We start from the raw sequence: 22,473 nt of genomic DNA, 5'->3' as shown, positions 1-22,473 counted from the left end.
TATGCACCCTTTAAGTTAAAAAAGGATAGTTTTGAGTCCCGAGTTTGAGGGTTTAAGTGTGATTTTCAAGTTGAAAGGGTCTAAGTAATCATTCTCTCAAAATACATGGGACCAAAGTAAATATTCCCCAAGAATTTATAAAACATCTACCTAAAAGTGAAATAATTCCGTGGTCCCTACACTATTTCGACCAACAAGATGCATAATGTTCACCCTCTTGTAGACAGGGCGAACAAAATCATTCTCCCTCAATACCCATTCGCTAAATGAGTTAACCAACAATTTCTAATTGCCCAATTTCATAAAATATAAACATACTTATACCAATCAATCCACTTCTATCCCTGACTACAAATTTTTGCAATTTCCTATTTGTGAGGCCAATCTATACGAAGCCCCACAGATTTATCCAATAAACAATTACAGAAGCAATTGAAATTAATATTACAGAAAGAAAAACACTAACAGTATTTACCCGACTGGATTTTGTACTAAATATTGTGGGAGGGTGTAAAAGTTACAACAAATATTTTACCACTGGCCAGGAATAACGCAAAACCAGAAGGTGGATCTGCAAGAAGCAGCAGTGCAAATTTGCACGCTTCATTCTCCGTATGTGTATCCAAGAAAACCCTACGATTGGATTCTACCAGAAGAAAATTCACCTGCAATAGATATACCTTCGCTTGTGAGTTTCAATTGGATAGTGCAACCACAAAGCAAACCTCATTGAAGCACTGATCCACCATGTATCCACCCATGAAAAGAAATCTGAAGCCCGCCAGCACCAAACTCCAAGTGAAGTAAAGACAGTGAAAGATAAACTAGAGTACACACCAGATGCGCGTGCGAGCACACCCAAACACACATATATTCCCCTTCAGGAGACGGCTGAAAATTCCTGGAGTTATTTTGGCATCACAACAGCCAGTTGCAGCTTGCCTTGGTGGCACAATCTCACTGGGTTTTTGAACAATGTGATCCTTGCCCTGTTGTGAGTACTATCCGATAAACCAACATGCGCAATGCAAAAAGATTTACCTTTCTCAAAAGCAAATTGCCACTCCCTGGATGATATGAAGAACCAGTCCTTCTTTAAAGATTTTGTAGCTTTCACTTCTATATATTCCTTACTCTTTCCCTCTTCCCCAATGACAATGTCATACGGTAAACCACTCTCGTTATCCTTGTTGACCCATGTCACACTCTTCTCAGCGAAATTCGTGGTAAAGTAATTGAAAGCGACGAGCTCTCCCTGTCTCCCTGTTAAATAAGCTGCTTCTACATTTGGGGTGCCAAAAGAAAATTGATCCCTCTCAATATTCTTATGACCCCTTAAGTTTGGGTCAGCAGATTGAGTAATTAGACAAGTGGAATCATTTGCAGAACCTAATAAAGAAGCAACTGGATTATTATCTGAAGCTTCAGAAGGAACCGGATTATATGCCACACCTTCTACGGTCCAATCAGAACTGATCTCGATCTGAGTGATATGATCCATTTGTGCAAATTTCTTTTTGGAATCATCCTCCATCACATGCAGGCTACGGCTTGGAGGTGGGATTGCTTCCTCTGCCCTATACTGACTTAAACGAGGAAAACTGAAACCAGGTGCTGTTTTCCAATCCGCAGGAGGCCAGTTTGAGTTGATTCCAGGTTTCCTCTTAGACTTAGTGGGATTTTGTTGCTCAGCTATAACTGTTGAAGAAGTGTGTGCTTCTTCATTTACTATTGATGATGGCACGGCAGGTGGAAGGGACCAGACTGATTCTTCTTCATCAGGAAGCTTTGGAACCTTCTGACTGTTCAAGATAAAGAATTCTATCTGTTCCTCATTGGAACCTGATTCTACCATAGTTGTTATCATGTGTAGGAAATTTGCCAAGTGCAGGTCAGGACTTCCTTCAAATAGTAAACGAGAAAGCTCCATGAACAGGGCATGGGGATCTGACTCCCGGGTGGCATAGAAGACATTGCCCTGTAATTGTCAGCACAATTCAGGTACACTAATTTTTGTTTGACAGGAATTCAGGTACACTATTATAACCTGTGAAAGACGATCTATTCAAACTAATATGAACTACCCCAGCTATTGCCTCAAATCATGCTCACATAACAACCTGTGAAAGACAATCTATTCGAACTAGTTTGCACCTTATCATGCTCACCGACCTTGTGATCATGGACGTAATAGTATTTAGTATTAATGTTTGGCTCTCATTAAGTTTTTATTAAGGTCAGCACAGTCCTCTGACTAGAAGGGATGAAAAACAATATTTTCAAACTGCTGTAATATTGAAATGACAACACTCCCAACGGGCCAAGAATACGTTCTCAATGCAGCCAAGGCTTGGGAGCCAAGATTTATACCCAACGTGGCCTTATAGAGGCTTCCACCATAGAATGAGTTTTTATTTCTTTCCTGTATAGGTAATCGGTATCTAAAAGATCCAACAATTATTTACAGATCTGTCCTCTTTTCATGTTATAGCACAAAGTCCACTTTCTGAATGCCTAAAATAGAATACTGAACATTTGAACACATAAAGACCAGGATACTATTGGGATTACATACCAGCAGAAGACAGCCACATTCAAAACGTTTCTTGGATGCAACCCCAGATCTTGTTAAGACATTCCTGTAGAACAATTTCTCAACAACAACAATTTGCAAATGACTCAGGTTCTCAAATCCAGTCTGCTTGAGTTGACAATATCGATCATGATGCACGTTATAGATGTAACGCTGAGCATACGGAAGAGCCCAATTGAGCAATGAAGCTTTGGGACTACGATCTGCCAGACCATAGTGAATTGCTTCACGAGTTATGACCTGCAACAGAACCGTATTTATCAATGAGAGGATAAAATCAATTATATTCTTTACTAGTTCACAGCTTGCATACAAAAAATTCGAATTGGCTCCCCCCTGCCCCCAACCAAAAACAAGACGCAAAAAAGAACAAAAAGTGGCTATATGTTTCATTGTTTCAAGAAGACAATGTTGTGTGTTGCTTTATACATCCAAATTGGGGTCGGAGCTTAAAATACAACCAAACATGCCACATCAACCATGCACGTACATACAGAGAGATTACCTCAGAAAGAGCAGGAATTCCTAAATTCTGCAACAGAACAGACACCTTAACCCGAAGCATCTCTTGTTCATCAGCACTAAGTTTGCCGAAGTACAAAAAATCAATATTGTCAAAATGCTTAAATTCCTTTTTCAAGTTCTCATCATCACACCAACAGATGAGTCCAAAAGACGGGTGTAAGGAAACCCATTTATCTAGCACAGTAGGAAGCACAGCAAATTCCACTTTTAGAAGACAATCTTTCAAGTAAGAAAGATCTTCACGAGTCAGAACCCCAGATTTCAGTCCATTACTCCACTGCAGAAAAACTCGGAAAACCTGAGGCAGGCCATAAAATACTTAGCATTGAATCCACAATGACCTACAATCTACAGTTCACTTCAATCTTGGTAGCTTACCGTATCAGCTGCCTGGGAAGGCAAAGTTACAGTAGATAACTGCAACAAAATTTCAAGGTAGCTACGGAGATGGGGTTCCTCATTGACTTCACACTCACTCACAAAAAATTCATGTAGACTTGGGTAAACGTTGCATAATGTCTTGCATAAGGGATGACCAATAGCACTAGAGCCACTATGAGGATGGATCTCCTTGACTTGGTTCATAGAATCAGTTAAATCATGCCAATATACTTCAGAAGGAGAAAAAAGGACACCAGGCACAACATCCTCATGCCTTGGAATGACTGAGTTTGGAACAAAAATAAAAGGTCCGAGACGTAATTCGTCAACAATCTTTTGCTTTGAAGTAGCCATTTCATTCCAAATGAATGTGTAAAATTTCGTCATCTGTGATATGCTGGCAAAAAAAGTGAGTCAATTAAATAAGCATGGTCATCTTATAATAGTAAAGTAGAGCAAACCTACAAGACCATGGAAAGTTAATGTACATTAGTAAAAGTGGATGCTAGTGTGAAATGCTGTACAATTGGACCAAAACAAAGGGATAAAATGCATCAGGACAGAAAGCAAGTAGATGCTTCAAAAGGTGAATAAACAAGGTAACATGCTAAAAGCCTTCTGCAACTATCATAAGACTAAGAAAAGGACACACACACAAAAAAAAAAAAATTTGCGCACAGAAGGGGTTTTCTTTCAAATAATGACTAAATTTAGAGATTGTACAAGCATTGGTGAACAAATAACACGTATTAAATACGTGCCAAGAAGCCACGAAAACTGCACCACTGTGGGTAGCTATTAAAAAGTTCAAACTGATTCAGTTATCTTTATTGCCGAAAACCTTTTACAGAGAAATTTTGAAAGAGAAATTGTCATAAAATCATAAAGTGTTAAAAAAAACGAAACAACAGGTGAATAGAAAGAAAGCGATTTTATTACTCGTTCCATAATCCATATCCATGACTTAAGCTAGGTTTAATGAATAAATGACATCCTAACCCAATAGACTGGTAGACAACATCATCTCAGAAAAGGCAGGCCTAAAATCACAAGAACCAAGAACCACCAAAATTGTCGTCTAGTTCATAAGGTAACTCTTCAAGAAATGCAACTAAATTAGCAGACACAGAGCAGCCTTGCTTAATATGATGTGTCATGTTGGACGCTGCAGCGTAACTACACACAAAGGGGCAGAAGCAGGTGAATATGGTGCTAGGCTATCCCTGAATAATTACAGTACAAGAATTATGCCAAGTCGTCATGCCAAGCTTCGGATAAACTTTTTTTTTCGAATCACAAGAAATCCCCCCAAAGGATGTGAATATCTTGAAATGAATGATGGCACCAGTATATGTAGTTGATAAGCTTAAAAATAATGGCACGTCATTAGCATCTACAGCTCATATGCTGCTTAAGTATTCCACTGTTCTGGGAAGGCTTTCAAAATGGGATAGGTTAAGCAAGTGGGGGATTGTTTCTGATCCTAGATGCTGTCCGTGTACTCATGGGGTTAAATCTCTGAGCACCTTTTCTTTACTTGCCTTCTGGTCTTCTTTTCTGGCAAAAAATGATGTGAATAGACCTGGTTATAGCCTTGTAGATGAAGTGAGATGGGCTGCTGTGCACACTATCCAGGATTTGGTTTACAAGCAGTCTTCAGTTGCTTGTATTTACCACATATGGAGGAAGAGAAATACTCGGATTTTTCAAGGTGTTGGCTCTTCTATGAATCAGGAGGTTTCTAGAACCGAGAATGATGTTAGAGCCTAGTTCTAGGAGATCTATCAAAAACACAAATGCTAATAGGCTAATCTGCAGCAATTGGGCCATTAGCAACAGGGTCTTTCGTCCTAGGAGTTAGTCTTGCATGTTTTCCTTCGTGATTTTTGCTGTTTTGCTTCTCTCAGATTGTGGGAGTTTGGTTTTGTTTGCCTTGTTTTTGTGGTTGGCTTTTGTTGTCTGGGGTACGCCCCTTGGGCCCAAGGCACATGTATTCTCAGGTTCATTTAAGAAAATCTTGAACTTACAAAAAAAGAAAAAATGTATTCGACTGTTTACTAACAGAAAAAATCTAGATTCCAAACAACTAACTAATAGAACAAGAGATGAAGACAAGATGTTTCCCTTTTTATTTTGAATATTCCTCTAAAAAGTTATTAGTGACGAGTGTTCTTGCGAAACTGATTATGAAAACTGCAACCGATAGAGCTACGCACCACATAGTGTCTCATGAACAGTCCATTTATCACAGGATAGAGGAAAACAAAACAGGACAAAAAAATGAAAGATTGCAGAATAAACATGCTTCTACTAGTAGGACCCGAAAGTACCCAAGCCCTAAACCCATCTAGCCTTAGAATATTTGGAATCAATAAATTGATGCATAGCTACCAAAATGTAGACATTTGATTGTGTCTGTATTATGTTCAGCATTCATACAAGATCTATGACAACCCACAACACCCAAAAGAGAACACCATACTTCAACATAAACTAACTTTTACGTTAATGCAATGGGCAGTCTAAAAGCTGGCCGTGACCTCAAAAACGGTTGAACCCACTTGACCCGGAGGGTGCACAAAATTAAATTCCTTACTGTGTTCACTTTGCTAATAATTTTCAATGTTTTTGTAGAAGTCGGCCAGGAAATCTATGATCATGTAAATAAACTGCGCTTAATCAAAGAAGACAAATTGCGAACAAATGAGAAAACTGGAAAATGTACTAGAATTATACTGCTTTTCTAGAAAAGAGGACGGTAGAACTACTTGATAAACCTATGTGGGAGAACCAAAATAAATACGCAGTGGAAAAATTACTTACCTTCTGCCATGGTATTCAAGTCTTAAGAAACTTGGAAATCGTTTCGATCTTGAACCAATATGCTTGACTCAACAAAACTCCCACTAATTGATTTCAGAGAGCAATGGGTAGGATTTCCAATCTAAGAGCATCCGCAATGGGAATAATCAAAATCAATAACCAAAATGTGTCACGTCAGTATTTGATTATCCATTTAGTTCATAATCAAACTTAACAACCTTTACCTCCACATTGGTTATTTTTGCATCCCTATAAAAAAAAAAACCCCATAGTACGCAATGCACCTATGTTCAATTTCAAACGAGTTTCAATCACACCCGACCACACCAAATTATTCGTCTCGATGAGACGATTCTAATGTGGGGTATTTTTTAGTTATTGAGTTTTGAATTTGGTTATTGGGTTTGGTTATTGAGTTTTGGTTATTGGTAAAAGTTGTTAAGTTTGGTTATGGAATGAGTGGAATTTGGTTATTTGCTAAAAGACTTGTAACTTTGCTTATTACAATGTGAGGTGTTTTTTTAGCATTGTTGTTAAGTTTGCTTATCCATACCAATTTGATTATTACAATGGGGATGCTCTAATCTATATAAATGTTTTTCACACATGTAACTTGATGGTCATCACAAGCCTTTATATAGATAGATTGGGACCCTTTCCCAATGGACACAACCCTTCATACTTCCTTCCATCAAAGAAGTAATAAGGCACCTATTCATTAATAGTTGCAACCTTACACATGAATGGTCAGTAAACCCATTCATGGATAGTCACCATATCTATTACAAATAGTCACCAAACCTTTCCATGAATAGTCACCAATTATTTATGCAATATTTTATTTAAATCTAATACCCATATTTTAGTTACGAACATAAATACTATAAAATAAAAATAGGATTGATGTGGCATGTGAGCCACAAAATAAATTCCAACATTCTCCCACTTGGCTCACATGACAAATCAATCAAAAACTGCTAGGTAAAAGATACTAAGTATTGTATAGTATTGTATATGGTCATACAACAATTGCCCAAATAACGGTCTATTGTTGTAAGATTGAGCACGAATCATGGTGGTTATGCTCTTTAAGCAAGCACTTCCTTCCATGTATTACAATGGACAAATCTCTCAAAACTTTATGTGGTATCACATGTAGTCATGACTAATAGTCACTTAGGGTCCGCTTTATTTATCCCAACGGACAATCGTATACGTACTTCATACCTTATGTGCACATGTACGTCTTTATTCTCTAAGAACATTTATAGTGTGACAAAACTTTAATTGAGCATCAATATGAAAGAAAACAAATATGAAATGAGCTAAATGTCATGTGTCATCACATAACCTTTTTATCGGCAATAACTAGCTCAATGGTCATGAATTGTGTTTATGAACTCTCTCTCTCCCCTAATGAGGTACTTTACGTCAATATTCTTTATTCGGCTTTCATCTTTATCGTAGAGAACAAAACAGTAGCCAAAGTAAACTTAATAATGGTCTCAACATAACATCAACAACTTAAGACCCATATTGCATGCTAGGCTAGTTTCATAGCTCCCACTAATTCTACCATTCATAGTAGGATCTAAACTCTTGTCTAGACCATGAGAAGATCTAAACTCAATAGCAATCAATTTCGCATCATTATCATGCATGTAAACCAACTTTTAGTTCTTGGTTCCTCACAACTTCACTTGCAGCTTTCTAATAAATCAAGGTTAATTGGTATTGACCCAGTAAACCCTGAACAAAAATCCATATAAGCCAAGAGAAAGAATATACTCCCACTAATTTTAAGGAGTACAATTTTTCTTTACTCACAAACAAAATGACTTTTTCAAAACTCTTTTCACGATGCTACCCAAAGTCAAAACTTTATTGGATCTTCAATTAATCACACTTTGAACATTAAGCCTAAAGGAATTAAACTTCTTCCACTATTAGTGTTCAAATATTTGTTTAGCATACTTAATTATGTGGGTAGTCCTGCACCCACATAGCGTGAAATAAGGTAGAGCACATTTAGCATCAATATTACTCCAACAAATAATATGGACTTCATGAAGCAATTTTAATAAACGCTATGAATAGCAACAATGACCAAGAACAATATATCTTGATGCTACAGAAAGTAGATCTTTACTTCAAAATTACTACTATTCATTAACGGTAAATTCTAACCTTCATATGGGTAGAGGTGCATCACACATGAATTTACGCAATACTTTATGAATAAGATAAATAATCTAAACAATGAGATCAAATTTTTCGTACCTGTGGGCATATGAAAAGTTTATTCTCTACTTCCAAATGTTTATCTTACTCAACTTAAATCACAAAAATAAGAACCTCCTTGCAAGACCGAGTTATTATTTCTGTGAATTAAACTATTTATGCTAATCTTTAATTGAAATAAGTAAATTCAAACCTCCCTGTGGGTAAAGGCTGCAACACGCACTGATCTACTTCATTGCAACAACAAGACTCGCCAATTTCGAATATCAACATGAAACGTATAATCTATGCACACAATTTCTGTTTTGGTGTTGAATTCACTAAAATGTCCCAAACAAACTAACAAAAACTAATTATTTCCCTATGGGAAAAATAAATAATTTTATAAATTCAACCTCAATGGTAGATGCCATGTAATTAACACAAACACATATATTCCAATCACTACTCCACATGTGACTCTCCTAATATCAAACAAAATAACATCTCAAGAAGCTGTGGCCAATCTCAAAACATTATAACGTTCAAGTCATCTCAAAAGGCATTAACCAAACTTTAATGGGACGGTTACAACTACCACATATTCACTGTATAGTCTCACATGATCAAAGTCATCTCAAAAGGTATCAACCAAACTTTAATGGGACGGTTACAACTACCACATATTCACTATATAGTCTCACATGATCAAAGTTTAAACAGAAACTGATGATATCAACGCGTCTCATATATGATCTTGGCCCTGGTGTGGGGTTGTCAATTCTTCATTTTACTTTATCCAAATCTATTATGAAACTGTTGCTTTGAAGAGTAAAGCATTTGACCACTACGGCTAATGGACTTTGATTGGACTAGTAAGATTAGGGTTTGCTTTGCCCTGTGTGCAAAGGAGATATTAAGAGAAATCAAAATCATATTCTAGTTCATGTTGTTTAGTTCATAATGCGAACATTATTTGGTTTTAACCATCGGTGGATTTTCCGGATCCAATAGTTAACATACCTTCATGTGTGATAGAAGTACGGACAAATGGCATTGATCTCTGCGCAAATCATTTGAGAATTCAATCACATGTTTTGCTTTGCTATATGATGGCATATGATACTTGGAGCATGAAAGTTACTTGAGAGCAAAATTAGTTTAAATTAAGTCATATATGAAAACTTTAGGAGATCTAGCAGCCAAGTACTATAATGAAACCTTTGAACTCTCCATGAGATAGGAAGGCAAAAGCATACAACACAATTCCAAAATAGTTTCTGTAAATGTCCCAAAACTTGGATATAAATTTATGGCTATATGCATTACAGTATTCGAGAGAAAGAAATCGCAATAGAAACCCCACTTTTCTTTTCTCTTACACTGATCATATCCAAAATAAAATAGGAACCCCATCATGCCAGACACCAAATCCATTACTTTATATAAGGAACTATCATGTATGCCCATCTAAACAATGAACAACCAATAGAAATGGATACGATCAAAAGTTCTCAAATTTTGTTCACTTCAACGGATCATAAGTGTGACAAAAATAAAATTAGAACAGGGTAATTGAGAAAATCATATTTACACACCATTCCACTTAAAATTGATGTTCCCAAAATCTTGTCTATGCTTTAAGTGTAGCACTACATTTATGGGATCATGGCAAGACGATAGATAACAATAGCAAGGAAAAATCCACCGATAGTTAACTATTGGATTTGGAAAATCCATCGATAGTTAAAACCAAATAATGTTCGCATTATGAACTAAACAACATGAACTAGAATATGATTTTGACTTCTCTTAATATCTCCTTTGCACACAGGACAAAACACACCATAATTTTACTAGACCAATCAAAGTCCATTAGCCGTAGTGGTCAAACGCTTTACTCTTTAAAGCAAGAGTTTCATAATAGATTGGATAAAGTAAAATAAAGAACCGAAAACCCCACACACGTATCAACAGTCTATCCTCTGAATTTTCGAAAAATGCCCAATTGTAGATTGGATAAAGTAAAATAAAGAACCGAAAACCCCACACACGTATCAACAGTCTATCCTCTGAATTTTCGAAAAATGCCCAATTGGCCAAAGTTGACACACAACAGATGACTATTCCATAGTAGGGAAACAAATTTATAATACTCTAATAAAAGTTGTGAATGGCAAAAGTCTGGGACTAAGAATGGAAAACCGATCGACAACAATGTAGAAGGTCAAGGTAATTAAAAGAAATTCTCCTATTGACTTAATAGACAAACCCACGAGGGCCAAGATCAACATTAAGATTGGTTGATACAATGGTATTTCTTCTTAAAGAATCTGAAACAACAGTACTGAATGGTTCCTCAATAGATTTAAGTTTCGACAATCAACTAATTCATACTAAACACAATGACATGAAGGTTTGCTCTGATACCAAATGATAAACCTAACCTATGTGGGAGAATCAAAATAAATACGCAGTGGAAAAATTACTTACCTTCTGCCATGGCGTTCAAGTCTTAAGAAACCCGGAAATTGTTTCGATCTTGAACCAATATGCTTGACTCAACAAAACTCTCACTAATTGATTTCGGAAAGCAATGGGTAGGATTTCCAATCTAATCTATATAAATGTTTTTCACACATGTAACTTGTTGGTAATCACAAGCCTTCATATAGATAGATTGTGACCATTTCCCAACGGACACAACCCTCCATACTTCATTCCATCAAAGAAGTAATAAGGCACATATTCATTAATAGTTGCAACCTTGCACATGAATGGTCACTAAACCCATTCATGGATAGTCACCATATCTATTAGGCAATATTTTATTTAAATTTAATACCCATATTTTAGTTACGAACATAAATTCTACAACAACAAAAACAATAACAGAACCCATCTATTCCCCAATCGTTGGGGGTATGGGCGGAAGATGATTGGAGATAGACCTAACCTTTGGCAATATATGCACAAAGTGGCTGCTCTCAGAATATTACTGAAATAGTGGCCCCCCTAAACCTCCAAGAACCGAGGAGCTACATGGATGTTTTGCTGTAGAACCATGCCCCTAAATCAAAGCCGAAAAACATTAGGGAGGGTAGGCCTAGAGACCCAAATCAATTTTTGTGCTCATTACCATGCTTCCTTCCTTCATGGTCCAGGGCATCAAACTTACGAACATAAATACTATAAAATATAAATAGGATTGATGTGGCATGTGAGCCACATAAATAAATTCCAACACTACTTTCTCATTAGATCTTGGCAGAGAAACAAAGGAAAGGGACAGAAAAATGTGTTTTCTTTTGAGAACCGAAACTGCGCTCAAAGTTAGCTCTTGCTACAAAGAAGACGGGGTACCTAATAGTTCTACGTATTAACTGTAACATGCGCTTGTAGATGAAACGTGTCAACCCATGGGGAACGAAATAAAAATGCCAAGTAACAAATACAAAAAAAAAAAGAAAAAAAGACATCATACCTAGCCATGAAAGGGGTCTGAGATCTTCTCCAAACTTGAAGAACTAGGAAGATGTCGTCAAGGCTAACTTCAGTCCTAAGCCCAACATTGCACAACAACTTTTCACTTTTTACCTGTCTCAATAAAAATAAAAAATAAACAGCAAGATAACTTATAAGAATCTACATTGATCAAATCCCTTGATTAAAAGAGGTAATAAACAGTTCTATTAGTTGGATTTATAATTAGTGGTGCATACGTAACAAGCAATGAAAGATAACCAGAGATTACCAATGTCTATAAGCAAATCCACATTATAGAACCAAGACATTAACAAAAGACGTCAAATGGTGAATAAGTTTGGAAGAGAAGAATTGAACCCATAAATTAAATCAGGAGCCACCAATGAAATAGTAGTTACCATCATTGCATACTTCATCGAACAAGTATAACTCAAAATAGTTTGCTTTATTAACCAGGGAAACCCAATTCTCCATCCAAATCCCAATGATAAAGGTCCCAGACATAAGCAAATCTGGGCGGAGGATTCTCCCTATCATAGTGAGGACATTGGAATTTCACAAATTAAGTTCATGAACCTAGTTAATAAAATCCCTTACTTTTCAAACAAGATAATTTCCCTGGGCGATACTCTTTTTTTATCTCCTAAGCCAATGAGTATATGCCTTTTGAGTCGATTTATTACATTTTGCAATGCTTTAATCCTAAGGGTGGTCATCCATGTTCCATTCAAACAACCCAATATAGAGACCAAACATTTTGATATTTCTTCATTTGTTTAGTTCAATGAAAACAGAACATAACTTTGAAAAATTCATAGTGAGCTGTGAAACCCAAAGACGAGTCTTCTGATGTTTCTGTTTATCTCATCTATTTCTTTACTGTCCCTCCCATAGTCCCATGTGCTAATGGGATTTGTACATGTTGTGGAGTGTTGGAGTTTAAAGTACATTGGTATCACAGTACTTAGTATATGATCCTTGCAGGCCACTCCACACATTGCCAATTGGATTGTACCGTTTCACCCAACCTAACTGATGTCATTCCTGCATAACAATTAAGAGTAGAAGCTACACATCTACGCACAATGAAATGTTCATGGTAATAAGTTGGTAAAAGAAGCAAACAGAGGATTCACTAAATCAAGGTTGATTAGTGCCACGCACGATACTAAATACAAAACATTCAAGACATGCAACGGTATGAAATACTTCCATTCATAATTACTGGTCCATTATTTTATTTGGGATGTTTCATAATGTTAGTCCTTTTTTGGAAATCCAAAAGAACAAAATTTGGTAGTTTTTAACTAACTGGTACAAATGAATAGGGTATTCCAAGGTAGTTGGAATAGAGGATGGAAATGATATCTTTAAAATTGAATTTAAGTGCAATCAATATGTCTCCTTAAAAAGTTGGAATTTTCAAAAGGGACAAGTATTAAGGTACAGAGGGAGTACATGAAGCTTAAAGAGTCATAGTGGAAGTTTGAAGGTCCGCAAATCAATCGCCCATAGAATGTCATGCACAAAGGACAAAAAATCGCCAGATGGGAAATCATGCTAGTATGCTACTTGAAAATCCATTTTTCCATGACACTAACTGGAAAATTTTCTTTATTCATGAGGAGTGCTTTATGTGCTTTATAAAAGAAACTGCTAAGGCCGGGGGCAGTAAGAATAATTTGAGACTGGAGAGACCAAAAAGACAAATGAAACAAAAAACAAAGTGAGCACTACAGGGAGTACCACTTCAAGAAACAATTAGTGACAAATAACATGAAACGGTAGACTTCAAGACTTAGCCTACCGCTTCAAGAAACAATTAGTGGAAGCCCAACTCTATGATTTACAGATACATCACACCAACCTTAGGAACAGCATACGGAGCAATAGCACCAAGGATTGAGCGTACTGCATCGGAATCATGAAACAACTCCTTGGAATAGTGAAGCTCATTATCCAAACTTGAAACCATCCACTGAACACCACAGAGACTGCTCATAAACGAAGACTGGAACATTCTGTTACCCTCTGGGGATTTCAAAATGAAGTGACCAGTAGCTTTATCATTAAAACAATCATCCCATAACGTGTCGAGTACTTCCAACAGGAATTTACACCTTATCAGGTCACCGCTTGAGGATAAATGGGACAACAAATGAAACAACTCTGCTGACTCCCAATCTTTAGCAATCGCTCCATGGTAGATCAGGTCCCCATCCCACGACATATTCTTCAGAACTGTAGGAGATATCTCAGTGATCTTCTTTTCAACTGGAACCACATGCACAAAGTCAGTAATGCCTATTTCCTGGAAAAACTCCCGCCATTTCATCATACCACCTGGTAGTGATTCAGTCATTGGATGTTTCAAATAGGCAACATCTACCTCATGCCATGTCAAATCCGACCCACTAATCAACTTATTTACATCAATAGGATTTCCAAATTCTCTACTGAAATGAATCCATACTTCACCAGGTCGTTTATATCCATGATTTGTTGAAACGAAAGCTTTATTGTGCAACTCGGCTATTATTTCTCCCCTTTCCACATGACAGTTGGGGCAACTTGATTGGAAGTGCAACAGTACAAAAGCAAGGTATTCTATCATCAAACTTTTCTTGTCCTCAGTGATTTTGTCATCAGAGATAGCTGGCAAGATGTGTACCATCACAATCTCATGCGCAGACACCTGTTGGACACCAACTCTTTGAAGCATCCTAATGACATTGCTCATGACAGACACATCCAAACATGAACTATCAACAGTTGCAGCAGCAGATAGAAGCGCAGGACTTACCATCCGAAGTTGAGCATACAATAAAGGGAAAACATCAGGACCATGATCAATATCCAATCTGGGGCTTACACCATCGGAGTGTAACCAGATTGTACCATCATCCACCGAACTATAAGTACCATCTGAAAGAGGAATAAAAGGAATTTTTTTGAGTGCATTTATAGCATCTGATGCCGCCCCAGAGTCTACAGATGTTAGCCGAGAAGAATTCAAAACCATTGTATAAAGGGTATTGAGCCAAGAAGATAGCCAAACCAGGCTGACTGATTTGAGACCATTCTCTGAATGACACAGAGAAGATATTACCTGAAGTAGGATTTGGGGTCCATATTCCTGAATACCCAGATCTCTAGCCAATGAATCTGACAACACTATATTTTTTTCCAAAAATCCAAGGCCGAGGTGCTCATGGAGCAAGCTATCAGGCAAAAGAGACCGAGCTTGTTGATTCCAGCACCTCATAACCTTGCAGGGAAGAACCCACTTATTATTATCCCCTTCCATAAGCAAGCACTTAGAAGTACGTAGCTTAGAAATAATTAACCGTGGAAGACTCGAGAAAAAGCCGTGCACTTCCCCTACAAGTGGTACAAAGCTCATAAAAGCTGCAACAGCCTTGCCAGGATTCTCGCTAAAACAAGGAAGGGCGCAAAAAGATCTCTCTGCACCAACAAATAAATCAGGAAACTTGGATAATAACCACTGATTCCATGGGCTATCTCCATCAACTTCTTCTCTAGATGAAGGAAGAACAAAATCACCTTGGATGATAAACTTTAGACCATATCTTCTTAAAGGGAGAAATGCAAAAACAGGCTGTTGGTCCAGACATGGGATAAAACCCTCATTATCTGATTCCTGCAAGGTGAACGCTATTGAGATTTCAGTCGTTTTCACATCAGGACGAATGGTGTCAGCTTGCAACTCTTGAGATTCTACAAACCAAGTCATAGTCTCATTCCCAACTGATACCTTCACGATACCATTCCCCACATTTTGTTTCTTCATGGTAATCATATAATCAGAAACCATGTCTCTGAACCGGATGCACTGGAGGCGGTGAAGAAAAAGCAATAAAGATGGATGAAGATCTAAAAACATAGTTTTAATGCCATCCATGGGAGACCCCTCTGATATGTTTGTTCTGAAAGGAAGCACAATGCATGTGTTCCAACAGTTAGTATCCATATTCTCATTATCACAACAAGCCAGCCTCTGGAGCAAATTAATATCACAAGGAGGAAGGACTGTTGGTAAAACAAAACCAATCTGCCCCTCAGTTATATCAAACTTGACATGAAACCCATTGGAATGAATCTCTGGAGCATCAGTGACCTTCAAAAGACCAAATATTTTTCATCAGATAAACAATGATGGAATGAAACACACCATGCAACCATCATGGAGGAAGAAATGCCCTTTCGCGTGCTTTCCTTCGCAAATCTGGGGGGAAGTACTCCAGCAAAGTAAAGTATCAACCAAGCTAGTTGTGGCAATGCAATACTTAGGCTAAGTAAGTACTTCCATTGGCCAGTACTTCTAATGTATTTCAAACGACCATGCTTGCAACATAGAAATTAGAACCCGTGTATATTTCTTTTTCTGAAGAATTATTTGACAGAGAGAGTTTTACTGAAAAAATGGCATTGAGGATTGCCAACCATGTATAAAAAGCCACTAAATGATTTCCCACATTTCAAAACCCATACAAAATCCCTTGCTACACTTAACTCTTTCAACATACGTGGAGTAACTCTACTGGAATTCAACAATGGCAATAGGGGATGGGATACGTGTTCAACATGTCTTGTTGTGCATCCATCCAACGTGCATAGTTATTAATACGGGTTCACCTTATAACTATGAAACAACATCTCATATTATCTTTGAAGTCTCTATTTCATCTCCTAAACACCATCCTCCTAGAACATTAAAAAAAACCATACAAAGAAACATGGTTATTTTGTTTTATTCATACCCTGATTACTGGATTAGATGAAACCAACACTGTTTACACATACCACACCAAACACACATACCCCGCATCCATGTCATATAGACACAATCTAAGAATTGGTCAAGAGAGGGTTACTCACTCCCCCTTCAAACTATTCATAAAATAAAATAAAAAATACTTTACTAATCAATACAAAATAAACTTCACAACATCAAAAGACCTATGACTCTTTTGCCCCACACTAATCCCCATAGTGGAAGATCAACTTGGTAACAGCAGTATTCATTTTCTTTCCGAACAAAAAGTGATGCAAGTATATCTACCTCAATTGATGCTAGGTGTTAGTTGAAATACAATAGAATAGGATTAGAACAAATTGCTTTGGTCCCTTGGCAATCAATGAATAAAAAGGTTTGCTTGCCTAAGCAAAGCTCTGCTCACCCAAGCCAAGAAACAACAGCTTTGGCTCCAAGAATGTCTTGGATCTCTAACTCAAATCCATGGGGATACATACAACTTAAATTACATAAATAGACTACTCTATACCCCAACTACACTAGGGGAACTCTAGGACCTAAATAGATTGAATAAAAAAAGAGCCTAAAGAGATCTGATGATTTGTTTTAGTAACTTAGAATTTCTAGAAAAATGTCAACTGATTCTAGTAAGCAGCAAACGACCAAGAACAAAATAGGAAACTACTAACAGTAGAAGTGGCAAAAAATTTCACTCAATGTCAGCAGGCAGTCCATTTAAGGTTTCATGTTTGAACTTCCATCACTGATGATGCAACCAAATAAAAAAGATCTTTGATCAAGAGAAAAAAAAAAAAAATCCCAAAGGGAATAAAAAGAGGTAAGCTCACAATATTCTAATGTCAAAATTATAAAACTACTCAATGAAAAACCTAGGGCTAAGATAAAGGCTAACGAATAGCTTGGTACAATTGTATATCACTAGTCTAGGTACAATAGAGCAAAGCAAGTGAAACAGGAGTACATTAAAGAAAATGACTGCATCAGATGAATATTTGGGCACTCGTTAGAAGGCTTATGGCATCCAGGGCATTGACTGTATATCCTTTTGCCAACAACCTCACTCAGGGATACGTGGAATGCAACTTGATGTTAGCCTTGCAGTAAAAATGGACAAGATCGGAATTTAAGTAAGCATTTCTTTCCTCCTCAGCATAGAGAGGCAAGAAAACAAAATTAACAACTGATTTAATCACATCATATAACACTTGCCAAGTTATCCTACTCTGATACTATTGCTACATTTCTCGCTTCAGATGCTTACCCCATCGATTTTTCAAAGACAATTGACTGTTATACAAGATACCTCCATCTTCGTCAATATCTTAGTTAACAAGTATTCCTCCATCCCACAAAGTTAGTCACTAAGAAAAGCCATGCAATTTTTGGATAAAAAAATGAAAAGCTTCCATGAATTATTTCAAAAATTTCTTTACACCAAACTAAAGAACTTTTGAAATCTTTAATTCGGTGCAAAGAAACTTTAAAAAAATATGCACGAGAATACTATATCAAGGATGAATTTTGCAGGACAGAGGAAGTGTTCACTTTTTACTACTAAGTCATTATAGATGACCAAGTGTGGCTTAATGATATTGATACTTGAACATCTAGGAAAGACTCAGAATCTATAATGACAGTAATCAGAGGCAATTTATATTATATAGTACCCGGAACACTGATTTGAAGCCAATGCCTTTCTTGCCAATATATCCGGCACTGGACCCCTTCTTTGTCGAATTTCCAACATCACAAAGCGCTCTAATGTTCTGTTCTGAAAAGCCTTGTTCATTGTTGAGAACAATAATGCCTGAATCCTGAAGAATGAATGACAGAGTTGGTTCAACATTTGGCAGGTAGACATTGTCATCTGCATTCTGAACCTGAAGCAGTATGGCAGAATGTAAGGTGGTTTGCAGCATCACAATTGTGAGCAGAAGCTTAACAAACATTCAGGGCACGAGCATAAAATCAAAACACTAGCAAATGAACAGGAAAAGTTATGTTGTATGGGGAAGGAAAATCTTGAAAAATTTTCACAAATAGAGTCTATTGTAACTCTCTAAACCTGGTTAGGTTTTTCCTTGTCATCCATAACAATCATGGCTGAGAATATAAATTCAAAGGCAGGAGCAACACCCTATTTTTTTGATCAGTCGAAGGCTGGAGCAACACATTATCGGATACATGGCAGCTTGAGGGTCATTCAACGGTGGACCTGTGCTGACTGCTGATATAATTATACATCTAGACCAAGTCTCTTAACAGTTAAAAGTGCATTGCATCCACCTGTGAAGCAGAAAAAGACATAACAAGGTCCTACATAGCATTATTTTGTTCCGAGAGCAGATCTAGCAATTTGCGAATTTGGCTGTGAATGTTAGGCAGCAGTTCTGCAGTTAATATGTCAGCAGACCCAAGTGTATGCGGTTCAGTTGGAAGGATACTACTTGTATATTGGATAACATACATTACAAATGCGTGTGCGCGAAAAATTACGCTTACTCAGTAGTTAGAACCCATAAGGCCATTGATGGGTGTCTAGAGGGATAATTGGATACAGACTTAACCATAGACATTTAATGCACAAAATGGTGTCCTCAAACTCAAACCCACAACCTAGAGGTTAGTAGGCTGAGTTTAAATGCATAGAGGATGTGTACAATCACTTGAGTTCTTAAAAGATCAAAGATGGGAGTTAAGATAGTACTATAATCACGAAATCTGGTATTTTTGTTCAAATCCCAGGTTGGATTTCTACAACAACTAGGTCAACTAATCTAGTGTTTGTATGATACAATGATAGATAGGCGTCGGAATTGGTGGATGACACGGAAGGAAATCGTTTGAGATTTGGGCTAGTGGAACAAGGATAGGGGGTTCGTAGAGAGTTGAGGGTCACCGAAATAGAACTGCTATGGCTGTGCTTAATCCTTGAGGATGCATCCTCAGGGTATGATAAGGACCTCGTGTGCAGCTATGGGGGTTTTGCCAGGAAAGTACAGGTGCATCGACTCGTTACGGAAAAGGGTTTTCTTCTGAAGGTGGAAGTAAGAGATGACGGGAGGGTGTGGCAGGTGTTTGTGATGGAGTTGGGTGGTAGTGGAGGGTGGGTGGATATCTCGAGGAAGTTTTGGGCATTCTGTGGCTGGATGCGGTCAGGAGGGATAGTCGATGGCAGATCCTTCTTCGATGTTGCGAAAATTGGTGGCTGGCCGGAGAATACGGTGGCGGTGGAGAATAGAAGAAAACGGAGGGGCTGTGATGTGGATGTGAGGATGGGTTCTATGCAAAATATTGAGAGTTTTCTTGGGAGGTGTTTGGTGGGTAGAATGGAGAAAGGGGCTTTGGCATTGCCGTCGGCCATGGAAGTTCAACGGTGGGCCCATAAATCTTGGAAGGTGATTGCGGGGGTTTAGGTTTCGGATCTGGGAGGCCGTTCCTTTTTACTCGCGTTGCCGTCGGTGGAGGAAGCTCAACGGGTCTTGAAGGGGAGTTGGTGTTTTGTAGGAAGAAGAGTGGATCTGAAGTGGTGGTCTCCTGTCGAATGCTGTGTCAAAAAGGGGGATGATCGCTCAGAGGTGTGGGTGAAAATTCTAGGGCTTCCATTACAGCTATGGGATTTTGAAGTGTTCCGAGCAATTGGTGACTATTGCGGGGGATTTCTGTTTGTAGACGATGAGACGAAGCAGCGTACTCATCTCCGTTGGGCTAGGATTGCTGTTTGGGAGTCACCGGATTCTATTCCGACAACTGTAAAGATCGCTTTGCGGGGCTGGTTGTTCGAAGTACCTCTGTGGGTTGAGAAGGGTTCGAAAGTTTTGTTTCAACCTGGATTGGGGGTTGTTAATGGTGGTAAGGGAGTGGCTGTTAAAAGATCAGAAGGCGGCGCTATGGTGGGAGGAAGGTCGGAGAAGACGCATGGAGGTTACGCTAATGTGGCGAGTGGAGTTCAGCGTGGGGGCTGGTATGGACCAGGACAACGTTCTAATTTTGAATTGCGTAATGGTGGTGGGTATTGGCCTAGACTTGGTATGAGTGGACCTAAGGCTAAGGTGAAAGTGGGCTTCAAAAGTGGAGCTGTTGGAGGGTTCAAATCAGCCCATATCAGTAAAAAGAATGGGCCTGATTCTAAGTGGACCTTTCTTTTTAAAAGACCAGTTCAGATAAAGGAGTCCAAGTCATAAAGGAGTCCCAGATTCAGAGAGGTATTTTTCTGGTTTGTGCAACGATGAAAGATCTCGGTTGTCCTCTGCATCCAAACTCTCTCGTCGTCGCTAAAGAAGTTGACAATGGAGGATTTTCTCAGGCGGCAATGGACTGCAGTGAGGTGTGTATGATTTATGATCGCTCTTCTCCTTCTCCACCCTCTTCTTTTTCCTTTCTGCACGAAAAGGGCTCTTGGTCGTCAATTAGTGGGTTTTCGGTGTTAGATAGGTCTGTTTTGGTAGAGAATTTTCAGGTGGGTAGCAGGGATAAGGTGGTGAAGTGGGAGATTCTTGCGGTGATGGGGGTGTTTTTTCAAGGGGTCATTTGGGTTTGGGCAGGGTGTCTAGGGGTTGTTTTTCTGAAGTAGAGGGGGGGAATGCAGCTCTGTGGGGCTGGAAATAGTTCCTTTTTCTGGTTTGGGTCAGAGGGAGGGTTTGGCGTTGGATGTTGCAAATGAGGAAGAGTTACTCAACCATTTGGGGTGGGTGCATGATCTAGTTGATGACAGGCTGGTAATGAGTAAGGGGTTGCCCAATCCGTTGGCGGTTAAGGAGCCTGAATGGGCGTTGAAGGAGGGAGATAATCTGGTCCCTGGAATGTCTCAAGCGGAAGTCTCTAAATGGGTTCTGAAGAGAATTAATGGCTTCAGTAAATTCTTGGGTGTTTCTTTTGATGGCTTTGAAGATAGAACGATGCATTTATTCTCGGAAATTGCAGAAAAGTGGAAGAAAGGGGCAGCATTGGAAGTTAAAAAAGGGAGGAGCAATGTAAGCAAAGGAGTTAGAGAATTAAAAAGGTTACAGAGTTCTGTTAACTATGAGGGTCGTAAGAAGGTGGGAGAGGGAGATAGTGTAGGGGTGGAAGGAGTTAACCTTGTATCTTTCTATGAAGATTAAATCCTTAGTTGGAATGTGAGAGGATTGAATGCTAAGGAGAAGAGGATGGTCGTTAAATCTCTTCTTCAGGAATGGAAGGCGGATGTGGTTTGTCTTCAAGAAACTAAGTTAAAGGAGGTTTCGAGGGAGAAAATTAAGAAGATTTGGGAAAGCCGTTGGGTAGAGTGGATACATCTAGATGCGTGTGGGACAGCAGGGGGGATTTTGTTGATGTGGGATACTAGAGTGGTGGAGAGAATTGATGTGGAGTATGGTGTTTTTTCAGTGTCCTGTTTGTTCAACACTGTGGAGGATGATATTGAATGGGCTATCACAGGAGTATATGGGCCAGTGGTTAATGGCCATAGGGAGGATTTGTGGGAAGAGCTTTCGGCAGTAGCATTTCGTTGGGGCGTTCCGTGGTGTGTGGGGGGAGATTTCAACATAGTTGGGTTCCCGCATGAAAGAATGGGATGTAATTCTATTTCGCACAACATGAGAAGATTCTCAGATTTTATCAATGTTTTGGAGCTCTTAGATCCGCCTCTAAATGGTACTAGATTCAC

The 22,473-nt window shown here is 38.4% G+C and overlaps 1 protein-coding gene and 1 non-coding gene across 6 annotated transcripts in view; both read right to left on the bottom strand.

Annotated features, from left to right (window-relative positions):
* Positions 1-271: 271 nt before the first annotated feature.
* LOC131299426 (protein NO VEIN) overlaps positions 272-22,473 on the bottom strand; it is a 40,041-nt gene continuing 17,839 nt past the window's right edge. For 4 of the 5 annotated variants that reach the window (XM_058324965.1, XM_058324963.1, XM_058324967.1 and 1 more), the window contains exons 7-13: positions 18,494-18,706; positions 13,896-16,166; positions 12,027-12,139; positions 3,497-3,896; positions 3,099-3,416; positions 2,576-2,833; positions 272-1,978 (exon numbers count right to left, since the gene is read on the bottom strand). In XM_058324965.1, the coding sequence (XP_058180948.1) occupies positions 908-1,978; positions 2,576-2,833; positions 3,099-3,416; positions 3,497-3,896; positions 12,027-12,139; positions 13,896-16,166; positions 18,494-18,706 (4,644 nt within the window). In that variant the 3' untranslated portion in view covers positions 272-907. The remainder of the gene's footprint in view (positions 1,979-2,575; positions 2,834-3,098; positions 3,417-3,496; positions 3,897-12,026; positions 12,140-13,895; positions 16,167-18,493; positions 18,707-22,473) is intronic. The other variant, XM_058324964.1, reaches the window with a different exon arrangement.
* On the bottom strand, positions 11,590-11,697 carry LOC131302157 (small nucleolar RNA snoR100). Its single transcript, XR_009191631.1, has one exon. It is a non-coding gene; the product is annotated as a small nucleolar RNA snoR100 (small nucleolar RNA).

Source organism: Rhododendron vialii, chromosome 9a, assembly GCF_030253575.1.
Source record: "Rhododendron vialii isolate Sample 1 chromosome 9a, ASM3025357v1".
Lineage (NCBI taxonomy): Eukaryota > Viridiplantae > Streptophyta > Magnoliopsida > Ericales > Ericaceae > Rhododendron > Rhododendron vialii.
This window is presented reverse-complemented; position numbering and strand designations above follow the sequence as displayed.